The sequence below is a fragment of the Orbicella faveolata genome, unplaced genomic scaffold, assembly GCF_042242905.1.
Source record: "Orbicella faveolata isolate gen_17 unplaced genomic scaffold, um_ofav_v1 contig_34, whole genome shotgun sequence".
Classification (NCBI taxonomy): Eukaryota; Metazoa; Cnidaria; class Anthozoa; order Scleractinia; family Merulinidae; genus Orbicella; species Orbicella faveolata.
Window position 1 is genome coordinate 29,600,001 of NW_028301563.1, and position 24,970 is coordinate 29,624,970.

Here is a 24,970-nt window from a genome sequence, read left to right on the forward strand (position 1 = left end):
AAACACCGACTCGGATTTGAAAGTGCACGCGCTGCACTATGCAAATGAGCTACTTAATGTACGCGTCAGACTTTCATTTCAAAAACTTTTGCAAACTCGCCAAACAAACAGAAGTAATAAGAAATTATCAGGGTTTGGTTATGACTAAGCATCGTTTGGGAAATTCACAAATTATCTCGATATCAGGGTAAAGAGTTTTCTTACATAACTTTTCTTTACAGAACAAACGCAAAATCTTACTCGTACAACTAGCGCGAGCAGATATTCATTCACAGCGCGAAGTCTTGTTTTCGACCCTGAAAACTCACCTTTTCCATTAGCTCAGAGCGTAAAACTACATATAAGAACTCTGGTTCTTATTCCCTGCCTTATTCCCTGCCGTCACTGTGAAAAATCTGTAAGAGAATCTCGCAACTCTCATCATTTGATCAGGCAACGTGACAACACCCACTCGAGAGCCCTCGACATGTGCATGGATCTGCACGGATATATGACGTCAGGATGGCGCAATTTGTTCTAAAAATAGAAAAATTGTCCCATATCATAGGTGCGCACGGATCCCAAGACTTACGGTCGCCGTCCCCGATTATGGCTCCTGGTTGTGAGAGTTTGCGTGGTTGTTTGTACCTTAAGGCTGTAATGGCGCGTTATCCTGTGTTTCTCTCGCCGTAAAATTTGAATCAATTTCAGTCGAGTTTACCTCTCTGATCGTTGCTGTATTTAGGAGAATTCCTGTGGAATACACTTAACGAATTTCCTCGCTTTCTGCTATTCAATTTACGGTAGAAAAGTCTGATTTCAAGTGTCAGAGCAACGACTGACAGAAGTTGTTTTTGTAGTAAAACTTCAAACTTCGCACGAAATTTAACACCGGAAAAACAATTTTGGAGAACCTAACTGGTGAAATAAATGCAACTAACATAAAGTAGTTCGAAAAATATCTGTTCTTTAATACACCTTTCTTTGTTCAGTATCTGAGTTACTCGCTCGTTGCGAAGATTTTTTACAAAGCATTGGTAGACTGCGCGGAAGCCGACTAAATGTATTTAATGTTTATTCTGTATCTAACTGAACTCACGCGTGAACCTATCATGATCACATCTCTTCAGTAAACTTCTGTTAACAAAACTTAACGCTCTCTTTATTTCTAACTGGATAATAATGTCAGATGAAGATGACATCGAAACATTTTCTTTTTTATTACTTTACCACTAAAATTCAGACGCTGTTTATTGACATGCGTAAATAATCCGACAGTCGAAATTCTTTTCAGATTCAAAGAACGGAGTGTCATAACTTACAATGTACGATATTAGAGTTGACAGAAGGAGACAGAGTTAGAAAAAGCTGTGGCTAGTTCGTTTTATAAGTTTGCTAATTCTTCATTGCAAATATTAAAGCAAACGTAATTGCCTATGGTTAAATAGTGTAATATAAAAGCACAACGCGTTCTTAGCAATGGGTGTTGGGTCAGGTAAGTTTTCTCACCACAATTTCTTTTCAGCTTAAGGTCTCGCTGGAGTGTTTTTTTTTCTTTTTTTCGCTTTTTCGCCATGTTTTTTCTCGTGGTTGGTTTTCTTCGATTTCTTTCTGTCGCTTTCCTCTTGTAGAAGAATTATTTTGGTAATTGTTATCCTTTAAAAAATCTAGTGGTCAATTTCTTGTCTGATTTATGTCACTTTCGATTCTTTTTCCTGAAATTTAAGCGCTGCTTGTGAAAACTATAACAATTTCAAAAAAACATGCATATAATAAGGTCATCAAATCTTTGCGTTTTTCATTATCTTTCAGAAGCTTTTTCATGCGACGAGACTCAAAAGAAAGCTGGCGAGACGTTACCAAATGGACAATACTTGCTAACAAATGGGAGCGTGTCATTCAAGGTAAGCAAAATGGAGAAGACGTCACTCGCTAACTTGACGAAGGCAAAGGACAACTTTTTAACGGATAATTTATAAGGAATGCTAAACTCTCTACTCCCTCATTAGGTGTACTGTCACATGACACATGATGACAAAGGATGGACTCTGGTCACCCGCCGATTCTCAAACAGTGACGATAAAAACTGTCAGTCTTATTCATTAAACCTGTGGATCCATTGATCGCTAATAAGTCTTTCAGGAACATTCCCTGTAGATTTTTTACCGCAGAATATCTCAACATTACTTGTTATATTATATCCAGTAGCCACCGTAGCAAACGAACCGATTTAGATTTCCTCGAAGATCTTACCTTCTTCATGCATAACAAAATGTCCCTGCAATTGCTTAGAAAATTTAGCATTAATTTTCAGATTAAAACAGAAAGCTCGACTCGCAGTTGTGATTTACCTTCAGTTGATATTAGAAAAACAAAAAATAAGATACTAAATCTGACAAATATCACAATGATAACCAGATGAGTCTAGCTGCCCTTAATAAAAACCATAACAAAACTCTTAAGTCTAATTGGTTTTCTCTTTTCCCTATTTAAGCATTAATAGTATTTACAATATACTTAACAGCACTCTCGATTCTGATAGGTTCTCTGGGTGTCTATTTCTCACGTTATCTATTGGCACGCGATCTCGTAGGTGGTTTTCAAACAATAACTTCTCGTAGAGGTGTTTGACTGGTTGTCCGTTAATAAAGCGGGGATTGGCTGTTCCTGTGAGAGATCGCCCTGTAAAAGTTGCGGGGCACCTGTGGCGGAGAGCTCGCAACTCCGCAGGTAACCCGCTCGATGATATCCTGGTGATAGTGATAGAGGCACATTTGCTCAGAGAGACTTGTGGCAACACGAGAAGATGCGACACCTGTATAAATACCATACAATCATTTCTCTCGGAAACAACCGTAACTGGTGTTATTTTCACATCGTTCTACACACGCTCGCTCGCACACTTAAGAGGCTGTCTCTGTAAAAACCGACCACTGATTTTACTTCGAAAATTCGATTTTCTCGTGAGCTGGGATTTCAAAGCCCTTACCTAGTCAATAACTAAAATGAATTTTATTTGGTTAAAAATTCTAATCGAAGTTTTCTAGGATCGATTGAAGTTAGGTCCGCTCGACACAAGTTGCTTGCCTGCCGAAACTGGAAAAATAGCACATATTGCCGGCGCTCTAAAAAAAATTATATTCGCTCAAAAGTTCCAATTTTTTTTTCAACTACAGATATATCATAGCAGTTTGTTTAGTCACGTTGCAATTATAATTCAATATTGTTCCTTCAACGGTTAAAACAAGATTTTCTACCCGTTAAATCGAGTTTTGAACCAAACGCGAAAATAGCTCTACTTTGAAGGCGCGTTTTAAAAATGTGGCACCTGTTTCAAACTGCTGAACTACATGATTAGAAAGTATAAATGTCTCTTAGTTTAAAACAATAATAAAATTTGTCTGCTCACTAGGTTTTAAAAACTAACGACCGCTTAAAGTTCAGGAAATTTTGACGATATTCCAGCGAGTAACTGACACACTCGCCTTCGTAAAGTGCTCCGATAAATTCACGTAAATCTCTTACCTGGCTTCAAGATTAAAGTTTTGGTCCTTTGTAGCGATCCTTGAAACCTGTAGGTAGCATTAAAACTGCCAGCACTTCCTTCCAGCTGTAGGTTTGTATATAAAGTACATTTGTACGTTCCTCATCTGTGTCGAGCGTGACGTTCACTTATTATATCGCTAGCTGCGTGAGCGGAATCAAATCCTGCTATGTGATTGGCTACCCGAGCGGGCAAAATAGAGCTATCTTGCCCGCTCGGGACTACCCGCCGTTTCCTGGGAAAAAATTTTCCCGAAAGCCATATAATAAATTCTTTATTGACCAAGCTTGTTCGCTTAAGATGGCTTGATATTGGCCTCGTTCTTTTTTTGCAAGTTTATGGACCTCGACTCCGTCTCGGTCCATAAACACACAAAAAAAGAACTTGGCCAATATCCAGCCATCTTGACCTCACACTTAGTCAATAACCCATACATACTTCGATGTTCTTTGTATTACTGACAATTGTTTTCCTAGAAGGCGGTTTAATCATATGTAGATTCCTCTCGAAAAGTTTGTAGAAGCACTCTTTTAGACAACTCTCGGCACACAGCACATAGAACCCAGAATATCAGTGGCGTTGATCGCTCCTATTGGACACAAACATTCAATTGACGTCTTTATATTCTTCGTCTTCGCGATCGAGATAAGTAAAAGTAAAAGTATACAAGCGTTTTAGCTTTGTAGTGTCATTTTAAGGCAAGGCCGTAAATGTGGTCGCTGCAATACGAGGGATAAAAGGTCTTGTGGGGAAAAAAGAGATACCATGACTGAACTCCTTTATTTTATGAGACAAATTTTGTTTTCCACGGCACGTCGAAGGCCCACCGGCATATTCAAGCTGCTAAATCGTTTGACTTCTGTTATAAGTAAATGAGTAAGGAAATACATGTCTGTACGCTTCGACTTCAAGAGTTTATTATTAATATAGTTCTTTTACAGAACATGTGATTCTCAAGATCACATCAAGTTATAACGCCAATTACACAGGACAACAAACTTATCATAATAACTTCAGGGTTAAGATATCGATTTTTGTTAACCAGCTTATTCGGAATTAAATGTAAAGACTGATTGTAATCAGAAATTATAATTAAGCTTATCTGGGTATTGAATTATATTTCACGGTTTTTACAAAGATTCCTTAGAATTTTGATTTACAATTCCCATCAGATCCTGTGCGGCGTTCATTTATTTTAAACCAAGTTACTTTTTTGTTTATTTTTTGCTAATAGTGTCACCGTGATTTCTTAAAAAAGCTTAAAGATGTAGCTTAAGGTCAATCGCATTTTAGTGGATCCAAAGATTCAATGCGTATCCCTGAGATGGCTTGGTTGTCAAGTTAGCATTATAACCAAAATCATCTTCAGTTTCCCCTTGCCCAACGAAAGAAGCACCGTCCATTTCTGTTATTCCAATCCCATGATCAGCAACTAAGCAACTACTTCCTCCTCCACCAATCATCATCACTGATCCATCACCACCATAGTCACACCAGAAGCCGATGTTGTTGGCCCTTTGGATGTCTCCACTGCATTCAGCCTGTTGAAACCCGTCTGTTGACTTGTACCGACCGCCATATTGAACCGTGCAGCTTCCAGGCACTGGTCACTGGCCCAAACTTTGCCATCTGTAAAGTCGCCATAACTGGTGATTTTTGATCGGAATGTTTGTCCAGCCAAACAGTTACCTGTGGTCTGTAACAGAGGAGTGTGATTGGGGTCATCACTACACGTGATCTTAAACTCTCTGCCGCTGACGAACCAAAATGCGGTAGAGATCATGTCAGCGTTTATCGACGGACTAGTTGTGTTTCCAAGGGCATTAATCTTGAAGCACCAGAAGCGTCCGGAGTCAAACATCCACCTTCTTATGTCACTATTTGAGAATCGGGCGATCAGAGTCCATCCTTTATCATCATCTGTCATGTGACAGTACACCTAATACGGAAGAAGTGAATTAAAGCGATGACATTGAAGGCTCTTGGTACGTGTAATTAGAGGTGACGGGCTTTTAAGGTGGCTGGCAACAGTTTCCAGCACTTTGATAGGTCATTTCAACCACTCTTTGTCGATTGATGCTACATTTATAGTATCAACAAACTGCCCAGTCATTGGTGAACATTTTGTTACTACTTTTATGACACAATAGGTTACCATGGCAACACCTAGCAACAGCTACACCTACTAAAAACAAAAATGCATTTGTGGAAGAAAAATTTTATCGTTTTCTGTCACGTTAGACAACAAAGAGAAAGTCGGCCAATTTAGTCCTAAATGTTTTAACACCATTATTCACGTCTCGATAAAACTACAACTCGGTTGGTCAACATGGTGGTTATTTCAAAAATTTTAGCTTCCTTGCTCATGTTATCTAAACTCATAAGCAACAAGAAAGGAAGTTAAAATTTATTTAAACATTCAAAAAAGGTGCTTGTGGTGGTGCTGTTTGGAAGGTGGGAAAAGGGAGGGGAGGGGAAGGGAAGGAGGTGAGGGTAGGGTAGGGTAGGGTAGGGTAGGGTAGGGTACGGTAGGGTAGGGTAGGGTAGGGTAGGGTACGGTAGGGTACGGTAGGGTAGGGTAGAGTTCAACAGACGGCTTACTTTACTTTTAAGGTCAGCACACACGAGGGGGATAGTCCCTGCGACTAGACCCTGCAGCAAGTCGCGGGGCCAACACCAATGGTGTGAAATGGCCATTTTTGCTTCAAAATCTAGTCGCAGGAACCAAACTTTGGTTCCTACGACTAGTCCCACGAATTCAAACCAGTTTGAATTTGTGGGAACAAGTCCCTGCGACTTGTTCCTCAAAACGCCTCGTGTGAACTGTTCGTGGGACAAGTCCCTGCGAGCAGTCCCTTCGTGTAAACTCTTCAGGGGACTAGTCACAGGGACTGGTCCCCTCGTGTGTTCCGACCTTTAGGCTGCTACAACAATAAGCGGCACGCAGCGTTATGATATTATTACAAGGAAGTAATGATTTTTTAATCTTGCTTACCTTTAATGACAAGCTTCCAATTGTTAACAGATATTCTCCATTTTGTAACATCCGGTTGACTTTCATTTGCGCCTCGTCGCACGAGGAGGCATCTGAAAGATGAATAAATTAAAGATGTTACATGGTTGTCAAAAATTAATTCAATACTTTGGCAAATAGCCAAAGCGTTCTTATACGTAATTTGTTTCATTTGTTGACAATTATGTCTTACTCCAAGTTATCTTTAGCACTGAGATATATTTGCAATTGGCATCACTGTTGTACTTTTTCAAGGTTTGTTGCGGGAACTTTGTCCCTCTGCCGCCATCTTCGACAAGGTTCGAATTACCTTGAGCCTTAGCTCTTTCTCAAAGCGAGTCTTGGTGTCTATCCTTTCATACGAAAATGAGACTTCATTCACATGCAAAATTAAACTCATTTTCATATGAAAGTTGTTAATAAGGCCTCGCTTTGATAGAGACGTTTAGAGCAACTCGGAAACGGGCTACTGTACCATCGAAGATATGACGACTATGCATTTGGGTCAGCGGAAATCCGTCACCAAACCTACGTGTAGATCGTTAAAGGAAATGATTCAACCCAGTCGATACCATTGACAGCATCTGCCTGTTGCCTTCGTATGAGCTTTTACATTTCTTACCGATTTTAATGTCACATTTTGCTCCAGCCCACGGTACCTGACACAAACATGAAAATGTTTGTTTCATCTCGTCAGCTACACAAACGCCACCATTATGACAGCCGGTTATGAGACATCCCTACAATTCAAAATAGCAGGCGAGGAGAATATCAAAAGCAATAGAATATCTGTAGCCGTATACGCAGTAATCCACTACACACTGTGTTTTACCACATTTCCAAGCAACGAGAAGAGAGTTAAAAATATGACGCGCAGCGGAAATTTTTTTACGATTCCCGAGATAAATACACTGTCTTGAATGTTTAATATCTTTTTTTTTTTTTAAATCGAAACCTTAATGGGGTTTAAGAGGAGAAAATGTAACGAAAATATGGTAAAAAAAAATCTATGCCAAATAAAACCAGAAATCCAGAAACAGCCAAGGACATCATTCTATTGCTTTAAACTTAATAAATAGACTTGGAGGACTGCAGTTGATCCAGAAACACAAAATCCAATTTAACCGAAGCACCCTTGCGGCTTGTAAAAAACCTTGACAAAGCTGGAAAAGGCCATCGGTGAAAAAATCCTCCAAAACTTATCAGGCCGTTACGTTGCAGATGAAAATGGAGTGATTCAAAAGAAAAATTCATTAGTATGCTTTTTCACTTTCTTGCTTAAAACATCAAGAATCGACAACGGTGCTGGGACATTAGTAAGAAGCTATAATTCCTCAGGTAGTATTTTAGGTTATGTCGTCGAGCATTAGTACACTGAGGGAGTATTTTATTTGTTTAGGACTGCTAGAATTAGAATAAACTATAGTTTATACGGGCAGAACCGTATTTTACATTACGCAGGTGAGGTCCCGGGTTTCAACAAGCGCACATTTAAACTCTCGCAGTACTTAAGCGCGCATTTGTGTGAGGCACTTTAAAAACAAAGATTAACATACTCTTTACTAGAGGAGGTTGGCAACTGAAATGACTCAATGAATGATCAAATTTTTTATTACACTTTTTACGCGAAGCTTTTTAAAGCAAAGAATGACATATTTACAGAGCTCTTGACGAATAGGCAACGCTTTTAGAAATAACTGTCAAATTTAACTGAGCTCTTCATAGTAAACTTTTTATCCTAAGCACGTAGCGACCACTAATTATAATGGACAAAAGTAATGATAGAGAGCTTGACGCAAACCATAAATTCACCGATCTCGTCTGGATTACACTCTTTTTTTTTAAAATAAGAATATGGTTTTTCCGGCCCACGCTCAAAGTTCTTATATAACTATTTTTTTCTGGCGATGTTAGCTTAAAAATCTTCTTGTGAATGTTCTTAGATATTTTTTTTTTAAGAAATTCTCATGATTTTGATGGTGTTGAAGTAATTTTGGAGCCAGGCTGCAGCCAATAAAGCCCCATATGACACACGCAACTTTTTGCAGAAATGTTATTAGCGTCGAGCATTAAGGCTAGTGCCGAGTTTGTTGTTTTTTGGCTAGCTGAGTTTTGCCGTTTTGAGAAAGGAAGAATCTTATGCGCTTTAGTAAAAACATGTTGTTATATTATGCATTTTTTTAAAAAATTTTTTAACATGCAAAATTATATTCTTTTCAGAGCCTTAGCTTCCGGTTTCTCTCAAAATAATCTTAAAATTTCGCAAATTTTAGCCTCGGTATTCTTGTTAGCAATATATCAAACACGAAAGACCGAGTTTGACTACATTTCCAAACACCGAGAGGTGAGTTGAAAATACGACGCGCAGCGGAGAATTTTTGACGAGCTTCGAGGTGTTTAGAAGTGTGGTCAAACACTGTCATGACTGTTTGATATATCTTCTCAAACGAAACGAAAACTAGGGAGAAATCTTTTTCAATTAAGATCAGATATTCAGACACCGTCACGGTCATGATTTCCTTTGTTTAAACTTGATGATTTATTAATGAGTTTGCGAAGACATATTCTTATAAAGAAAGAGGAGTGCGAACTTTCTTAATACAACTGGTCAAAAACGTTTGCTAATAATGTCTTACCTTCTGGATCAAAGAAAATATCACTCCGTCTTGTTCACGAAACTCAGAGTTTTCATCGAAGACTCCGTGCCTGTTCAGTTCGCACGTTCCTCTGCCGTTCTTCTCGGATAACAAGTTGAAGTTTGTGGAAGTACACCAGGGATTTCTCAGACAAGAATAACTGCACGATATTGAACTAGGCGACTCAAACTGCTCAACGACGTGGCCTTCAAGCCGCTGATTCTCGTGCGTCGTGAAATACGCCGAGCGAGACCATGTAAGGTCTTCTGCGACCGCGAGATAACAAAAATTTATCATTCTTTGAAAAAGGAGAAACGCTAGAAGCCTATGGCCATGCATTGCTTGGTAAGTCGTCTTTTAAAGGGAAGCTGTTCCAAAAACTTCACATTTATAAATGTAATGGTGTTTCTATGGCTACCACCGTCGTGTAGTGTAATAAGAAGACCTGATTGGTTGATTTCTAGATCTGTTAGAGTTCAGGCTGCTAATAAGTTGTCGGTTTGACAGTTACGTTGTCTGTTTGCTTTTTCTGCTGATTTGAATCAACTTTGCAGCGAAACAATTTCTTAACCCAGGGAACGATAACTCACCAAAATCGCTTCAAATAAGCTGGAAAAGCGAACAGACAACAAACAATGTACTGTGGAGGTAGCAGAAGGTATTTTTATGGAGTGCTTTTTAGTATTTGTATCCCTAAACACGATCATAAATATTCCCAGACAGTCTTATACTTTTACCATTGCGCAAGATGATATAGACAAGATAATATCGCTCACAGCTGGAGCTTTGGATCCCTGCGCACAGATCGACAGTAAAAGTACAGGGTATTTGTACATTTCGATTCAAAATATGAGCAATTTCTTTTACAAGCCAGATGGTAAATTGTGGTAAAATGTTAGCAACTTTATTAAAACAGATGTCGCGTAGCTGGAAGGGCTAGATAGCCATAAACGAGAGAATTTCAACGTTGTTTACATTGTAACTAATTAAACATGCTGACGGTATTATATTCAAAATGAAACAAACCTCGACTGGCAAACAGCAGAGCCAGATTGAAGGGTTGGTAATATTCTCGTGTAGCAATACACAATAGCCGATTCAAAACACCATACACTACACTAAAGCGTAAAGGAGGAGCCTCTAAAAGTTTACGCTAAATCTTTCAAGTGTGTCGTTCGTAATCTGTGTTAATCTTCTCCATCCTTAACCAACCTTGTTTCTTTATGGGTGATTTTTATCGCTTTGGTGTTTTTCTATCTCAGTAGACTACTAGTTTCAGGTTTCTTTCAATTTTAAGCTGATTTTGTACGTGGCCGAAATAACTCAAAATACCGTGACTGAGCTCCTTTGAGGTAACTATCAGGTTACCCCAAATGACCATGATTCGGTGACGCCGCTTTACGGTCGGATGTTTCATCCAAACCCCAGTAAAGTATATATTTTCTGAAAGCTTAAGAATTGTAAATTACGAAGGTGTATTCATTACAATAAAAAAAGGAATAATTTTGGCTCCTGTTTCTTCCTTTCGATTTTTGAAACGTAAAACTCGTAAACAACGTGAAGGAAACCCACGAGACACCGATTACGTTAAAATTGGTTTATTAATTTTACCGCTTCAAACGGCGAAAGCACCAAGAACGTAATGCTTAGAAAATGTCAAACGTCTTCCTCGTCCAGTGCAAGCAACCTTTGTCGCTAGCTGCTAACGCATCAGTCCAATTCTGATCGAATGTTTTTGAAACCTTTTCCCCCGACCTTTTTCTCCGTGGTGCTTTCTTCGAGCTTGCAAATGGCACGAACTTTTGCGTTTCTTCGCAGGTTAAATCAACAATCTACAAACGGAGAACACCCACCCCCGGAAACCTAGACCAGCACGTCGACCATACCGAACACAAACGTTTAGTTCATAGACGGCAATTGCAAGTTTACATATACTTCTCGTGACAACCCGTTGACAGCTATCAATTAGAGATAATTAACGAAAAGAAACGTTTTTCGTTTGTAACTTCGCATAGAATTAATATTTTTTTGTAGAATTTTTTTTTAAATTAAAGACCATAAAAAGATCTATCTGAAAGAGCGGAAAACAATTTCTTTGAAAAATGGTCAATTTTGGGGTACGGTATACTGATACCTTAACAACGACTCCCAAACTAAGAAATTGCAGTCGTTACTCCCTGAGATTCCGTACGCGAGATAGCTGTTGTGCGTATGTTTTAGAACCATTTTGCTTGCTATAACATAACTTAACCGCGGTATTACAATCCTAACTTAAGCTGAGAGATAACGATCTGCATCTTAACCATAAAATAAGTCATACCTGAAATTTGGCTTTTGGGATTGGAGGCAATTCCAGGACGATGGCATCAAAATGCAGCAAATTTTAGGCGTAACGCCTGGCTTTCGTGTAAAACTTGCTGTTTAGAAAGACAAGCTGGACATCAAACTTCTGCTCGTAATTTTTTTTTTCTGATAGTCCTAGACACTTATATCGTGAATTGTAGCACTGAATTGTCGCAATTTCCGATACCTGTCGTAAATTCAAACACTGCTTGTAACATTTCGTAATAAAGCACCTGCACGTATTTCCAAACAACACGTTCCCTCTATTTTGAAATAATTCTGAAACCGAGGCAAACTATGATAACACAATTTTTTTAGCATGTCCTTTTAGACATTTTCACATGCACGTACATTTTGTTTTCTAGAAATTTTTAACCTATATTTCCGTATTTTCAAGCCTTTTTGTATTTTGGCATTGTGCACGTTCACATTTAGTTATTGAAGTGTTGACTCTTTCAAACTGTCTTCAAAGGAGATTTGAAACAATGAGACGGCATCATGCAGAGCATTGCCATAAATAACGTAGTCGTGATGTTTTCCTGCACGTTTGAGGCTTATCTTTAGCAGTCCCTGTGTAAGTTTCTGACAGTTTTTAAACTGGTGGCTTGTAATTTCTGTTATAATCCACACAGCTTTCTGTTTGCTGAGGCCAAGCTCTTGAACAATCTCAAAAAGCTGCCGATCCTTCCCTAACCTGCTGTGCATAGCAATAACATCATTTCTTGTATTACCCACTACATCTTTTAATTCTGTTTTTGTGCCATTTCCAATCAGGTCTTCCGTTAGCCAGACTACCTTAAGAATTTGCCACTGCTCCTGAAAAGCGTAGCTTCGCATACTCTCCACAAATGTGATGCCTTCGTAGTCAGCAGATAGCACTAACGAAATAGCTTCCCATCCATATTTCTTTATAATTCCCCAGGCTGAGTTCACGTAGCGAAAAATTGATGGAAATACCACTCTCGTAGAATCGCCAGGATGTTCCTTATAAAGTAATAAAACCAAAACTGGATCAAAAGAAGGTGAAACGGACTTTCAACTGTTTGCCTAAGGTTTTCTACTTCGCTTTTTATTTCTAATACCTGACCAGATCAAATGCAGTAAGAAAATTATAATTGGCACATCTTACTTTCTCACGTGAATTCGTTCTACACTTGTGTGAAAAGTCAGTTTGTCTGCTCCTTATTACCAATTTATTTTAGTTGAGTTTCATTTCTAGGCCTCTACATCTTTGAATTCTTTTACTGAGATAAAAGAAAAGCTACAATCTGAACGTCAGAACAAGTCTGAAATCTGAAGCAGTTGTGAGACGAAATTATCGTGCCACGATCCTTGCAGTAAACTTATATTTTTTCATAAACTTAGATAGTGGTTGTTTGTAGTTCTAAACTAGCATAAAGGAAAGTGGAACAAAAGAAATGAAACGAATTTAATTAAATGCCACTGAAAGCTACTTATTATTTGGTAAGAAAATTAAAAAATAATTACCTAGTTCAATAAAAATCTGTGAGTGACCTGGCGAAGTAATTTTGCAGAATTCCGAAAACTGTGCAAATATTAGTGGACCGCATGGCTTTTAAGGCTTTTTTCCAGTTGATATTTTTAGCTGTATTCTTTTTTCCCCTTTTCGTGGCTCATTGTTGCTTTCGTATAATCGGACGTATGTTCGCGGGCACACCATGCTTACAGAAAATAATCTTCAAAACCTCAATTTTGCTGTTCGGAGAAACAGAGTCGCTTAGGAAAATCGTTTGGGAAGAAACCTTCCCAAAATCGTTTGGGAAATCGTTTGGGAAGAAATCGATTGGGAAGAAACCTTCCCAAATATTTCTCTATGTTATCTCAGTTCGGAAACCTCCTTGCTCGTGAAATAAACCAACTGTTAAGACATGTCAACTTTTCAACAGCGATGAAAAAGCTACTGAATCGGGCGTTACGTCGATAAAAATTGCTCCATCTACCGTTGCGGAGTGTTTTTCTAGAAATTCAAGAGTGCCGAATACTCCAACTTGACTGCGATTAATACTGGTTGCGTTGACTTTTACCCATCTAAAGTTGATTACTTCAGATTTTCGTGGGAAAATATCTTGGTGGAACAGCTGGCTTGCTTCTTTTTTGATGCATTCATCGCAAGTTTCGTCGTAAAACAACAATATTGTCACATTGTACCTCGCCTGCGAACGATGCAAAGCCAGTAGGGAGATTAACAATGGTGAAGTTTTAAGTTTGAGAAGAAGCAAGACAACCTTTGCCAAAAATAGGGCAACCCCAACCATTCCAAAGTTTTTCTCTCCTATTAAGCCACGGCGACGTGTGTTTTTAGAAAGGTTGTCTTTAAGTCTCGCCGCTCTCTGAAACTTAACACATGCTCCGGAAGAACGTCAATTAAGACGTCGAATTCTATAAATATATCGTTGCATGAATTTTTGTCTTGATTAATCAGGCCACGAGATTAGAACAGAGAAAAGACGACATACACTATCCAATGACAGGTATTGTTTGTTGGTTACTTCAAAGAGTGTAGACAATAAAAAGCGCCATACATGAAGGAAATAGCACAGTTTGAAAATTTTCGTTCCGTTGCAAAAGACAATACAACTGCTAGGGGTACATGTATTTCTCGTGATTATTTACCACTGGGCAGGACTTGATTAAATTTAAAGCAATGGAAACCGTTATTTTTAGTATTGATACATCTAAAACTGTATGCACGCTAATCGGTCAAATTGTAAAGTGGATAGAACTCACGCCGTCAATTTATTTTTAACGAAAAGAGTGGAGGACTAACATAGCGCCCGGGGCTGTGTTAATTCTCATATTGAATCTACGACTAAAAAGCATCATATTTGTTACACCACAAGCTGAAATGCAGTTTTCTATTAGAGGAGAAGACATCGCGTGATGTGCTTCAGTATTGTGTTGCTCAATAAAACTCACGAACACTCCTGATATTAGTTGCATGTGTTTAGGACTCGGGTCATAAATCAACTACAAAGAAAGCAGTTAAGCAACGAGTTTTGAGGTTGTGGAGAAAAGCTTAGTTGTTGTTTAGCGGCTAATTTTTATTGTGTCTCGTCAACAAATGCAAGTGAGCTTTAAAAGTTGAAGACAGCGTAATTACGAGGAGGAAAAAGCGACGCCCGCGTAAGGAACAAGCAACAAGTGCCCCTGTATGACACAGCTTGGGGCCTTGATTGAGACGCCACCTCCGGCACATAGAACCCAGAATATCAGCGATCTTGATCGCCCTTGTTGGACACATAAATTCAATTGGCATCTTAATATTCTTCGTCTTCATGATCGAGATTAGTAGCAGCAGGAGCCATAATCGGGGACGGAGACGGTAAGCGCGCGCCATTTCTAGTATTGGGGCTGTCCCCATGATATGGGACAATTTTTCTATTTTTAGAACAAATTGCGCCATCATGTGCGGCACACGCGCGTACATGCTGCGTGGATTTTTGCGGATACAGCGCGAGGAAATGGCGTCCGAAATTTCCGAAATGTTTGATGCTTTTGGCCCACAAATCAATACGTTCATGTCCATTGGAGTTTTGCTTTAGTATTTTCGTCGTAAGCTACTCCAATTTGATTCAAGTAAGACAGTGCCGAATTTAGTTATGTCCCGCTTTATATCGCTGACCAAGTTGTGTTCTGCTTCTTTTGCAAGAGCTCCACATTACTCCACTCTAAGTTTCACATATTCTGACATATGTTGAACGAAGATTAACAGCTTTTCCATAACACAACAAAAAACCAGTTGGATATATTTGGATATAGCACCGTTTCAGGACTTCAAAGTTTCCCTCCTCTTGCCACACGCTTGCGAGGATTTCGCCAGTCTCTCTCGACCGAAAGGTAAAATAAAGTAAGTAAAAGTAAGTAAAACAAAGTAATTGCAAGTTTGAGTTTTGCCTAAATTGTAAGCAACGCTTGATACTTCATCAAGGCCCAATAAGTGACAATAAAGTTTATGTCTGTAGATGCTGCTCAGTTTTGTTTGTGTAAAAATCCAATAAATTGTCAGTTGTCGATGAATAAGAGCGCCCGCCGATGCGTGTTTTGTACAATCAGTAAAACATGACAAATTGGACTTCCCCACTTTCGTGTGAAAACGTACATCGAACTCATATAACATCTCTAGTTTTTAAATATGTTTAAGGTTGATAAATGTTTGAGAACATATTAAAAGCTTAGCTGAAAATATGTGAATACAGCAGAAATAATCAGCTTTCTTTAATCAACTCGAATAGCAACGGTACTCGAATAAAGATTTCGATTTTGTTGGTTGAGTTATCAAAACTCCTTGTTTATTTTATTTTCGCAGTGTAAAATTTCACTATGTTAAAGAAATACACATGATGTTAGTAGCCTTTTGGCGTTGGTGAAAATTGTTGCAGCATCTCAGCGCAAAAGACAACGAAAGAAATCTTTGTCAAGATTTGTTGACAATTGAAAACACCGACTCGGATTTGAAGGTGCACGCGCTGCACTATGCAAATGAGCTACTTATGTACGCGTCAGACTTTCCCTTAAAAAACTTTTGCAAACTCGCCAAACAAACAGAAGCAATACGAAACTATCAAAAACAGGGTTTGGTTATGATTAAGCATTGTTTGGGAAACTCTCAAATTAACTCGATACCAGAGTAAAGAGTTTTCTTTCATAACTTTTCTTTACAGAACAAACGCAAGAGCTTACGCGTTCAACTAACGCGAGCACATATTATTATTCATTTACATCGCGAAATTGAAGTCTTGTTTTCGACCCTGAAAAACTCACCTTTTCCATTTGTTTAGAGCATAAAGCTACATATAAGAGCCCTGGATCTAATTCCCTGCGTTATTCCCTGCCATCGCTGTGAAAAATCTGCAAGACAATCTCGCCACTCTCACCATTTGATCACGCAACTTGACAACATCCACGCGAGAGCCCCCGACATATGTGCGTGGATCCGCGCGTATAAATGACGTCAGGATGGCGCAATTTGTTCTAAAAATAGAAAAATTGTCCCATATCATAGGTGCGCGCGGATCCCAAGACTTACGGTCTCCGTCCCCGATTATGGCTCCTGGTAGCAGTGAAAGTGTACAAGCGTTTTAGCTTTTTATAGTGTCATTTTGAGGCGAGTTCGTCGTGTGGTAGGAGCCCATGGTTATGGGCTCCTGTTAAACCGCCTTCGAGGAAAACAGTAGTCAGTAATACAAAGAACATCGAAGTATGTATGGGTTATTGACCAAGCGTGAGGTCAAGATGGCTGGATATTCGCCAAGTTCTTTTTTTGCGTGTTTATGGACCGAGACTGAGTCGAGGTCCATAAACTTGCAAAAAAAGAACGAGGCCAATATCCAGCCATCTTGACCGAACAAGCTTGGTCAATAAAGGATTTATTATATGGCTTTCGGGAAAATTTTTTTTTCCAGGAAACGGCGGGTAGTCCCGAGCGGGCAAGATAGCTCCTTATTATATGGCTAGCTCCGTGAGCGGGCAAGATGAATCAAATCCTGCGCTGTGATTGGCTACCCGAGCGGGCAAGATGGAGCTATCTTGCCCTCTCGGGACTACCCGCCGTGTCCCGCAAGAAAAATTTCCCCGAAAGCCATATAATAAATCCTTTACTGACCAAGCTTGTTCGGTCAAGATGGCTGGATGTTGGCCTCGTTCTTTTTTTGCGTGTTTTTGGACCTCGACTCCGTCTCGGTCCATAAACACGCAAAAAAAGAACTTGGCCAATATCCAGCCATCTTGACCTCACACTTGGTCAATAACCCATACATCTTGCCCGCTCGGGTAGCCAATCACAGCGCAGGATTTGATTCCGCTCACGGAGCTAGCGATATAATAAGTGAACGTCACGCTCGACACAGATGAGGAACGTATAAATGTACTTTATATACAAACCTACAGCTGGAAGGAAGAGTTGGCAGTTTTAATGCTACCTACAGGTTTCAAGGATCGCTACAAAGGACCAAAACTTTCATCTTGAAGCCAGGTAAGAGATTTACGTGAATTTATCGGAGCACTTTACGAAGGCCAGTGTGTCAGTTACTCGCTGGAATATTGTCAAAATTTCCTGAACTTTAAGCGGTCGTTAGTTTTCAAAACCTAGTGAGCAGACAAATTTTATAATTGTTTTAAATTAAAGGACATTTATACTTTCTAATCATGTAGTTCAGCAGTTTCAAACAGGTGCCACATTTTTAAAACGCGCCTTCAAAGTAGAGCTATTTTCGCGTTTGGTTCAAAACTCGATTTAACGGGTAGAAAATCTTGTTTTAACCGTTGAAGGGACAATATTGAATTATAATTGCAACATGATTAAACAAACTGCTATGATATATCTGTAGTTGAAAAAAAAAATTGGGACTTTTGAGCGAATATTATGCTTTTTTAGAGCGCCGGCAATATGTGCTATTTTCCAGTTTCGGCAGGCAAGCAACTTGTGTCGAGCGGAGCGAACTTCAATCAATCCTAGAAAACTTCAATTAGAATTTTTAATCAAATAAAATTCATTTAATGATTGACTAGGTAAGGGCTTTGAAATCCCAGCTTACAAGAAAAATCGAATTTTCGAAGTAAAATCAGTGGTCGGTTTTTACAGAGACAGCCTCTTAATTGAATTTCTTCTAGAGCATGTGTTAAGTTTCAGAGAGCGGCGAGACTTAAAGACAAGCTTTCTAAAAACACACGTCACCGTGGCTTAATAAGAGAGAAAAACTTTGGAATAGCTGGAGTCGCCCTATTTTTGGCAAAAGTTGTCTTGCTTCTTCTCAAACTTAAAACGTCATCATTTTTTATCTCCCTACTGGCTTTACATCGTTCACAAGCGAGCTACCATGTGACCATATTGTTGTTTTACGACGAAACTTTTAGATGAATGCATCATCAAAAAACAAGCAAGCCAGCTGTCACACAAAGATATTTTCCCACGAAAATCTGAAGTAATCAACTTTAGATGGGTAAAAGTCAACGCAGCCAATATTAAACGAAGTCAAGTTGGAGTATTCAACACCCTTGAATTTCTAGAAAAACACTCCGGCCCAAGAGTAGATAGAGCAATTTTTATCGACGTAACGCCCGATTCAGTAGCTTTTTCATCGCTGTTGAAGAGTTTACACGTCTTAACAGTTGGTTTGTTTCAAGAGCAAGGAGGTTTTCGAACTGAGGAAACAGTGAGACACATTTGCCCCTCCAAAGTGTTTTAATTTACCAACTTACAGTTTAAAGGCAACAACAAAGGATAGATTTTAATGCTAGCTGACAAAATGCTTCCTCGATCGCTCAGCCCGATGCCATCAGTGAAGTTGTCGTTAATTTCCTGCAATACAAAAGGGATACAAAGCCTTCGGTAAAACGGTATTCTTGAGCCAGGGCACTTGACATTCAAAAAAAGTTCTAGGTTCAATTCTGAAAGAAGGGTGTTGAAATTTCACTCTGCTTAAATCTCGCGGGTCATTTTTCGTTTTCCCAAACTTCCACGGAAAATATTTATTTCCTATTTCTTAAAGACCTCCACGCGAATCGAGTATGGAGCACTTGTAGAGTTTTGATATTGCGCTATCCCATTGTTAGTCTATGTTTACTGTCTATGTTTACTGGAGCTATGATCAAGAGAAGGTGGTTCTTTTCAACGCTAACGAAAATTTGGCGGCTTTATTTTGCCTTGCAATCATCCTATTTACAAACTGAATGACATCATTTTCATTTCTCTAAAATATTCACTGCCTTGTACGCATTCATAGCAACTGTCGTATTCGTATCTAATTTTCATAGTTAGAAGTTCTCTCGCTCCGTCTTCGTTTTGTCAACATTCAACGTCTGTTACATGCACGATCAAATCTAAAAGAGATTCACTATCACCGGTGCTATTTTAAACAAAGTCTGAAGCGCTAAATTTTAACATTCCCTGTGACTTAGAGTGCACGTTATTAAACCAAACTGGTACACAACGCAACTTTTCTGGCACAAACGTTTAACAAGTTTGAAGCACGTTAATTTGAAAATAATTTTAAAAATGATGAAACTTCAGTGAGCATAAATTACTGTCACATTAATATAAATTCTGACAAAGAAACTGGTCTTACTTTCTAATTTTGGTAAAAATTGGAATCGAGTAAACTTTTCAGTTTCGAAAGACTTGATGCATAAGATTTCGAGAGTTCCTTTTGGAACCTTTTTTCCACTCGCGCGATCGCATGCAAACTAACTTAGGTGTGCGAGCGCACGAGTGTAGAACGATGTGAAAATAACACGAGTTACGGTTGACTCCGAAAGAAGTAACTGTATGGTATTTACACAGGTGTCACATCTTCGCGCGTTGCCACAAGTCTCTCTGAGCAAATGTGCCTCTATCGCTGTCACCAGGATATCTTCGAGCGAGTTACCTGCGGAGTGACGAGCTCTCCGCCACAGGTTCCCCGTAACTTTTACGGGCCGATCTCTCACACCAACACCCAATCCCCGTTTTATTAGCGGACAACCAGTAAAACACCTCTACAAAAAGTTATTGTTTGAAAACCACCTCCCAGATCGCGCGCCAACAGATGACGTGACAAATAGGCGCGCAGAGAACCAATCAGAATCGGGAGTGTTGTTAAGTCAATTGTAAATACGATTAATGCTTAAAAGGGAAAAACAGAAAACCAATTAGACTGGAGAGTTTTGTTACGGTTTTTATTGAGGGCAGCTAGACTCATCTGGTTATCATTGCGATATTTATCAGATGTAGTATCTTATTTTTTCTTTTTCTAATATCAACTGATGGCAAATCACAACTGCGAGTCGAGCTTTCAGTTTTAATCTGAAAATTAACGCTAAATTTTCTTAGCAATTGCATCGACATTTTGTTGTGCATGAAGGAGGCAAGATCTTCGAGGAAATCTTAATCGGTTCGTTCGCTGCAGTGGCTACTGGATATGATGTAATAAGTAATGTTGAGATATTCTGCGGTAAAAAATCTACAGGGAATGTTGCTCAAAGACTTATTAACAATCAACGGATCCACAGGTTTAATGAATATGACTGAGATGGAGCGGTGGATGTTTCACCATCATAACCAAAGTCATATTCAGTCTCGGCTCCTCCAGCCTCCAAAAAAGAAGCAGCGCCAGTTTCTGTTATTCCAATCCCGTGATCAGCAATTCGACAAGCAGTTCCTCCTCCACCAATCATCATCACTGATCCATCAGATTGTCAGTCACACCAGAAGCCGATGTTGTTGGCCCTTTGGATGTCTCCACTGCACTCAGCCTGTTGAAACCCGTCTGTTGAATTGTACTGACCGCCATATTGAACCGTGCAGTTTCCCAGGCACTGGTCACTGGCCCAAACTTTGCCATTTCTGAAGTCGCCATAACTTGTGATTTTTGATCGGAATGTTTGTCCAGCCAAACAGTTAGCTGTGGTCTGTAACAGAGGAGTGTGACTGGGGTCATCACTGCGCGTGATCTTAAAGTCTCTACCGCTGACCAACCAAAATGCGGGTGAGATCATGTCAGCGTTATTCGATGGGTCTGTTGTTGTTCCCACGGCAACTTGCTGGTCATACCACCATAAACCGGTGTCCTTCATCCAATTTTTATCATCACTGTTTGAGAATCGGGCGACCAGAGTCCATCCTTTGTCATCATCTGTCATGTGACAGTACACCTAATAAGGGAGGGGTGAATTTAGTATTCGGGACACTTTTTTGGTGGAGGGGGGTCATAAACCCGTGGGGTACTCCCTTATATGGGCTATATGAGTATGTGCGGCCCGAAATGGTAGGAGTTTTGAGCCGTTTTGGTCATAAATAGGGTATGGTTTTAGCACTCTGGTCTTGCATTGGGTATGTTTCTTGGAAGAAGCTACTTTTTTATCATTATCAATAAGACCATTAACTAAAGCTCTTCATAACTTATGTTTTAGGGAAACTGTGCCAGCCACAACGTTAATAAATAGGGTATCGATTTTTTACCCAGGCCATAAATAGAAAAGGTGAAGCCTTGGAACCGACTGGCTTATAGTTGCCGTAGCCCCTTCCTTTTTTTTTAGCATGAAGCGGCTAGGAGTGTTTCTACTCCCCCTGGACGGGATGCTAGTCCATCGCAGGTCACTCCCCCGCAATTTGTTAGCTTTCCCCAACAATTCGCCGGCACTCATTTATACTGCTGGGTGGAGAGAGGCACTGTAAAAGCTAAGTGTCTTGCCAAAGAAAACGACACAGTGTCCCCGGCCAGGGCTCGAACCCGGATCGCTCGATCCGGGGATGCACGCACTAACCACGAGGCCACCGCGCCTCCACCAGGTCATAAATAGGGTACAGCAAAAATCGCAGATTTTGGTCATAAATAGGGCAAGAGTTTTGGGAAGTGGGCCGCACATCCCCACCCAACTTTTCTGGGAGTATCTCCCCTCCCGGATCATAAACTATCCGCTAAAAAGTTATGCTTTGCTTTTGTCAAGTTATTCAATGATGTCTTCTCCATTCTGTTTACCTTAAATGAGACGCTTCCATTTGTCAGCAAGTATTGTCCATTTGGCAACGTCTCGTCAGTTTTCTTTTGAGCATCACTACATGAAAACGCATCTGAAAGATAATGAAAAAGACAAAGAATTTGACGATGTTACAAAATACATGTTGTTTTGAAATAATTATAGTTTTCACAAGCAGTGCTTAAATTTTAGCAAAAAGAATCGAAAGTGACATACATCAGACAAAAAATAGACAAGTATCTGTTTGATGGGGAGCTGAGCAAATTACCAAACATATTCCCGTCTAAGAAAAATAAAGCGCCATCAAAACATCAAGCAACCAGCCACAAGAAAGAGACATAGCGTCTTAGGAAGCCGAGAACATTCTGATCTGTTCTGAAGCTTTTTCACTCCAGTTCGGAATATAACATTCACTTAGCTATAACGTCTCATTTCAATTTAACAAATAGATTCCTTGTTGCCGTGCATCTGTTTAGTAATAGATCATAGATGACGTCAAAATGTGGAAAGAACAAGTAGGTGGCTCACGAGGCGTTAGCCGAGTGCGTCATTCATGTTATCTATGGGTCATCTATGCGTCTATGTGTCTGTCCTCTAATAGATCATTGGTGAAAACTAATCAAAATGCGAGAATAGTTCGGTTTATTATGTAAAATCGTATGAAGAATTCGCAACGTTATCAACAATTAGTGCTTGTCTACAGCTTTCTATAGCTGTATGGCTAGACAGTCTGGTCTACAAGACGTTGTTTTTTCGTAAAAAAACCTGAACTGAACACTCTTCGTGTTGAAATCTTTGTTGTGGCATTTGTCTATATTTTGCAATTAGCAAACGCAGGACAAGTTTTTAATATGTTAATCAATTAGTGTTTATATTAACTCACGCTTGAAACTGTTTACAACTCGCCTGTATCAATATAAATAAAACTTACCATTATCTTTAATTATTTCTGACTTGATAATGATGTCAAGATGACATCGAAATTTCGTTTTATTAAATTTCTAGCGTTAATATTCGTTGAGAAATGTATTACTTAGTTTTCACTTATTAAAATAAAACAGAGCAGATATGTTAATGATTAATTTGGTTTTTGTGGCAAAAGTTGAATGTGGTTTACCTTTTCCCGCTCACAGAAGCTGCCCATACATTTGTTCTTTTATATTTTACGCAACTATTAGACACTTAACTTCTTGCTCGTTGACGCTTGTTGAGTAATGCCACCTTAACAATCGTTCTACCTCATAACGAAGCGCGCGAAGTCTAAGAATAGAATGCAAATTATTGGAACCCCGCGAGAGTTAGACAACATTAGCGTGTTCTGAGAGTAACGGGAGGAAAATGAACGCCAAATTTTCGTTATAAAAATTGTTTTAGGAACACTTGCTTACGCGCTTGAAAAAGCGTCAAATCTTCCACCATTCCGTTTTGTTTGTCTGAGTTTGTCTGAGTCATGACGTCACTCGCGCGCTTCGCTATCAATCGACACTATCGATCTGCTTTCGAAAAGCAAACGGCATCTTATTTTAGAGAGACTAACTAGATGTGAAAATCGTTTGACAGGGTGTGATGTACAAATATAAATTTATTTAACAATACAACACTGCAGTTCTTGAAACTTTTCTTACCAAGTTTTGCACAATTTTCCCCAATCCAAGGCAGTTTACACGAACATGAAACTGTTTGTTTCTTGTCGTCTGCTATACAAGAACCACCGTTGAAGCAACCAGGAGATGTAGGACTTTGACAACCCTGTAAAGTGTTTGAATTACAATAAAGACAGTTCAGAGCTCAGGATGGTTGAAGAGATTTGCTAAAACAAATTTTAGTCAGCTAGCAAGTCTGAGGGCAGAAGCTAGATGACTGACACTTCAGGCTAGCACGATATTGGTTATATGAACCTTATTTACTTTGTTCTTGATAGGTTTCTTTTCCTATACACCTGTTTATCGGGAGCGTCAGTTTTTGTAAACACAACTGTTTTAAGAAAGGTTTATTTCGACGAATAGAATGTGCCGGACAGTATTCCTTTGACCCTATTTTGGGATAAAAAAGACTGAATTTGAGCCATTCCTTGATGACAGTTCCAGCCTTGGAAAATATTAGTGTATTCGTTCCCATATTACGGTGATCAAAGATGTATATCTTCACTTGTTCTGGGGCCAACAGGCACGTTTAATCGAACGGCAAATCCAGGTCCTAAATATTTTTGTGAACGATTAGAACTAATGGCTAATTGCTAATAACCTTTAAAAGCAAAGAAAAAGTCACTCCTTGCTGATCATGAAACTTGGTGTTTTCTTCAATGGCCCCATGCTTGTTCAGTTCGCAAGTTGATTTCTCGGTTTCCTCGGATGCTATCTTGAAATTGGTTGAAGTACACCACGAATTTCTCAGGCAAGACCGGCTGCATGAGGTCAGGCTGGGACACTCAAACCTTTTGACAACATGTCCCTGAAGTCGCTTATCTGGCCGCATCGTGAAGAATACTGAACGAGAAAGTTTGGAATCTTCTTCAGCAGCGTAAACAATGGCATTCACCATTCCTTGAAACAGAACAAAGAACAAAACGGTTTTAGCGTCCATTACCTTAAAACAGAATTCAAAGCGGAAAGGAAAGGTGGACTATTCAAACTTTGAAAGTTTATTGCAAGGAGTGGTTTTGCTTTGCTGTTTTATTTATGTAGTGAAATACAAAGTAGCAACGATTGGCTTATTCTCCTAAATATACTACTTAAAGATGTTTGATTAGCTGTCCCGCTGTGAGATATCGGTCTGCATAAATTGCAAGGTTTGGGGAAACCGTTGAGAGTTCGTATAAACTGCGTGGGTCACTCGCTCGAAGATATCCAAGTGGCAGTGGTAAAGACAGATTTGCCTCAGAGAGACTTGAGGCAACGGGAGGAGATGCAAGACATCTTTAGATACCACACACTTATTCCTTTCGGAATCAACGGTGACGTTGGTTATGTTATCTTATGGCGC

The 24,970-nt window shown here is 39.4% G+C and overlaps 1 protein-coding gene and 2 pseudogenes across 2 annotated transcripts; all 3 read right to left on the reverse strand.

Moving 5' to 3' along the window:
• Positions 1–4,418: 4,418 nt before the first annotated feature.
• On the reverse strand, positions 4,419–12,516 carry LOC110045345 (uncharacterized; annotated as a pseudogene). The gene is made up of 4 exons (XR_016201376.1): positions 9,173–12,516; positions 7,159–7,276; positions 6,519–6,610; positions 4,419–5,462 (listed from the first exon to the last, which is right to left on the reverse strand). The product of XR_016201376.1 is annotated as an uncharacterized LOC110045345 (transcript).
• A 7,780-nt stretch (positions 12,517–20,296) lies between these two features.
• LOC149105701 (uncharacterized) lies at positions 20,297–21,151 on the reverse strand (annotated as a pseudogene).
• A 764-nt stretch (positions 21,152–21,915) lies between these two features.
• Positions 21,916–24,645, reverse strand: LOC110045346 (uncharacterized). The gene is made up of 3 exons (XM_020750949.2): positions 24,233–24,645; positions 23,614–23,737; positions 21,916–22,082 (listed from the first exon to the last, which is right to left on the reverse strand). The coding sequence occupies exons 1-3, from the start codon at positions 24,569–24,571 to the stop codon at positions 21,916–21,918; spliced, it is 630 nt and encodes a 209-aa protein (XP_020606608.2). The 5' UTR covers positions 24,572–24,645.
• Between the last annotated feature and the right edge of the window lie 325 nt (positions 24,646–24,970).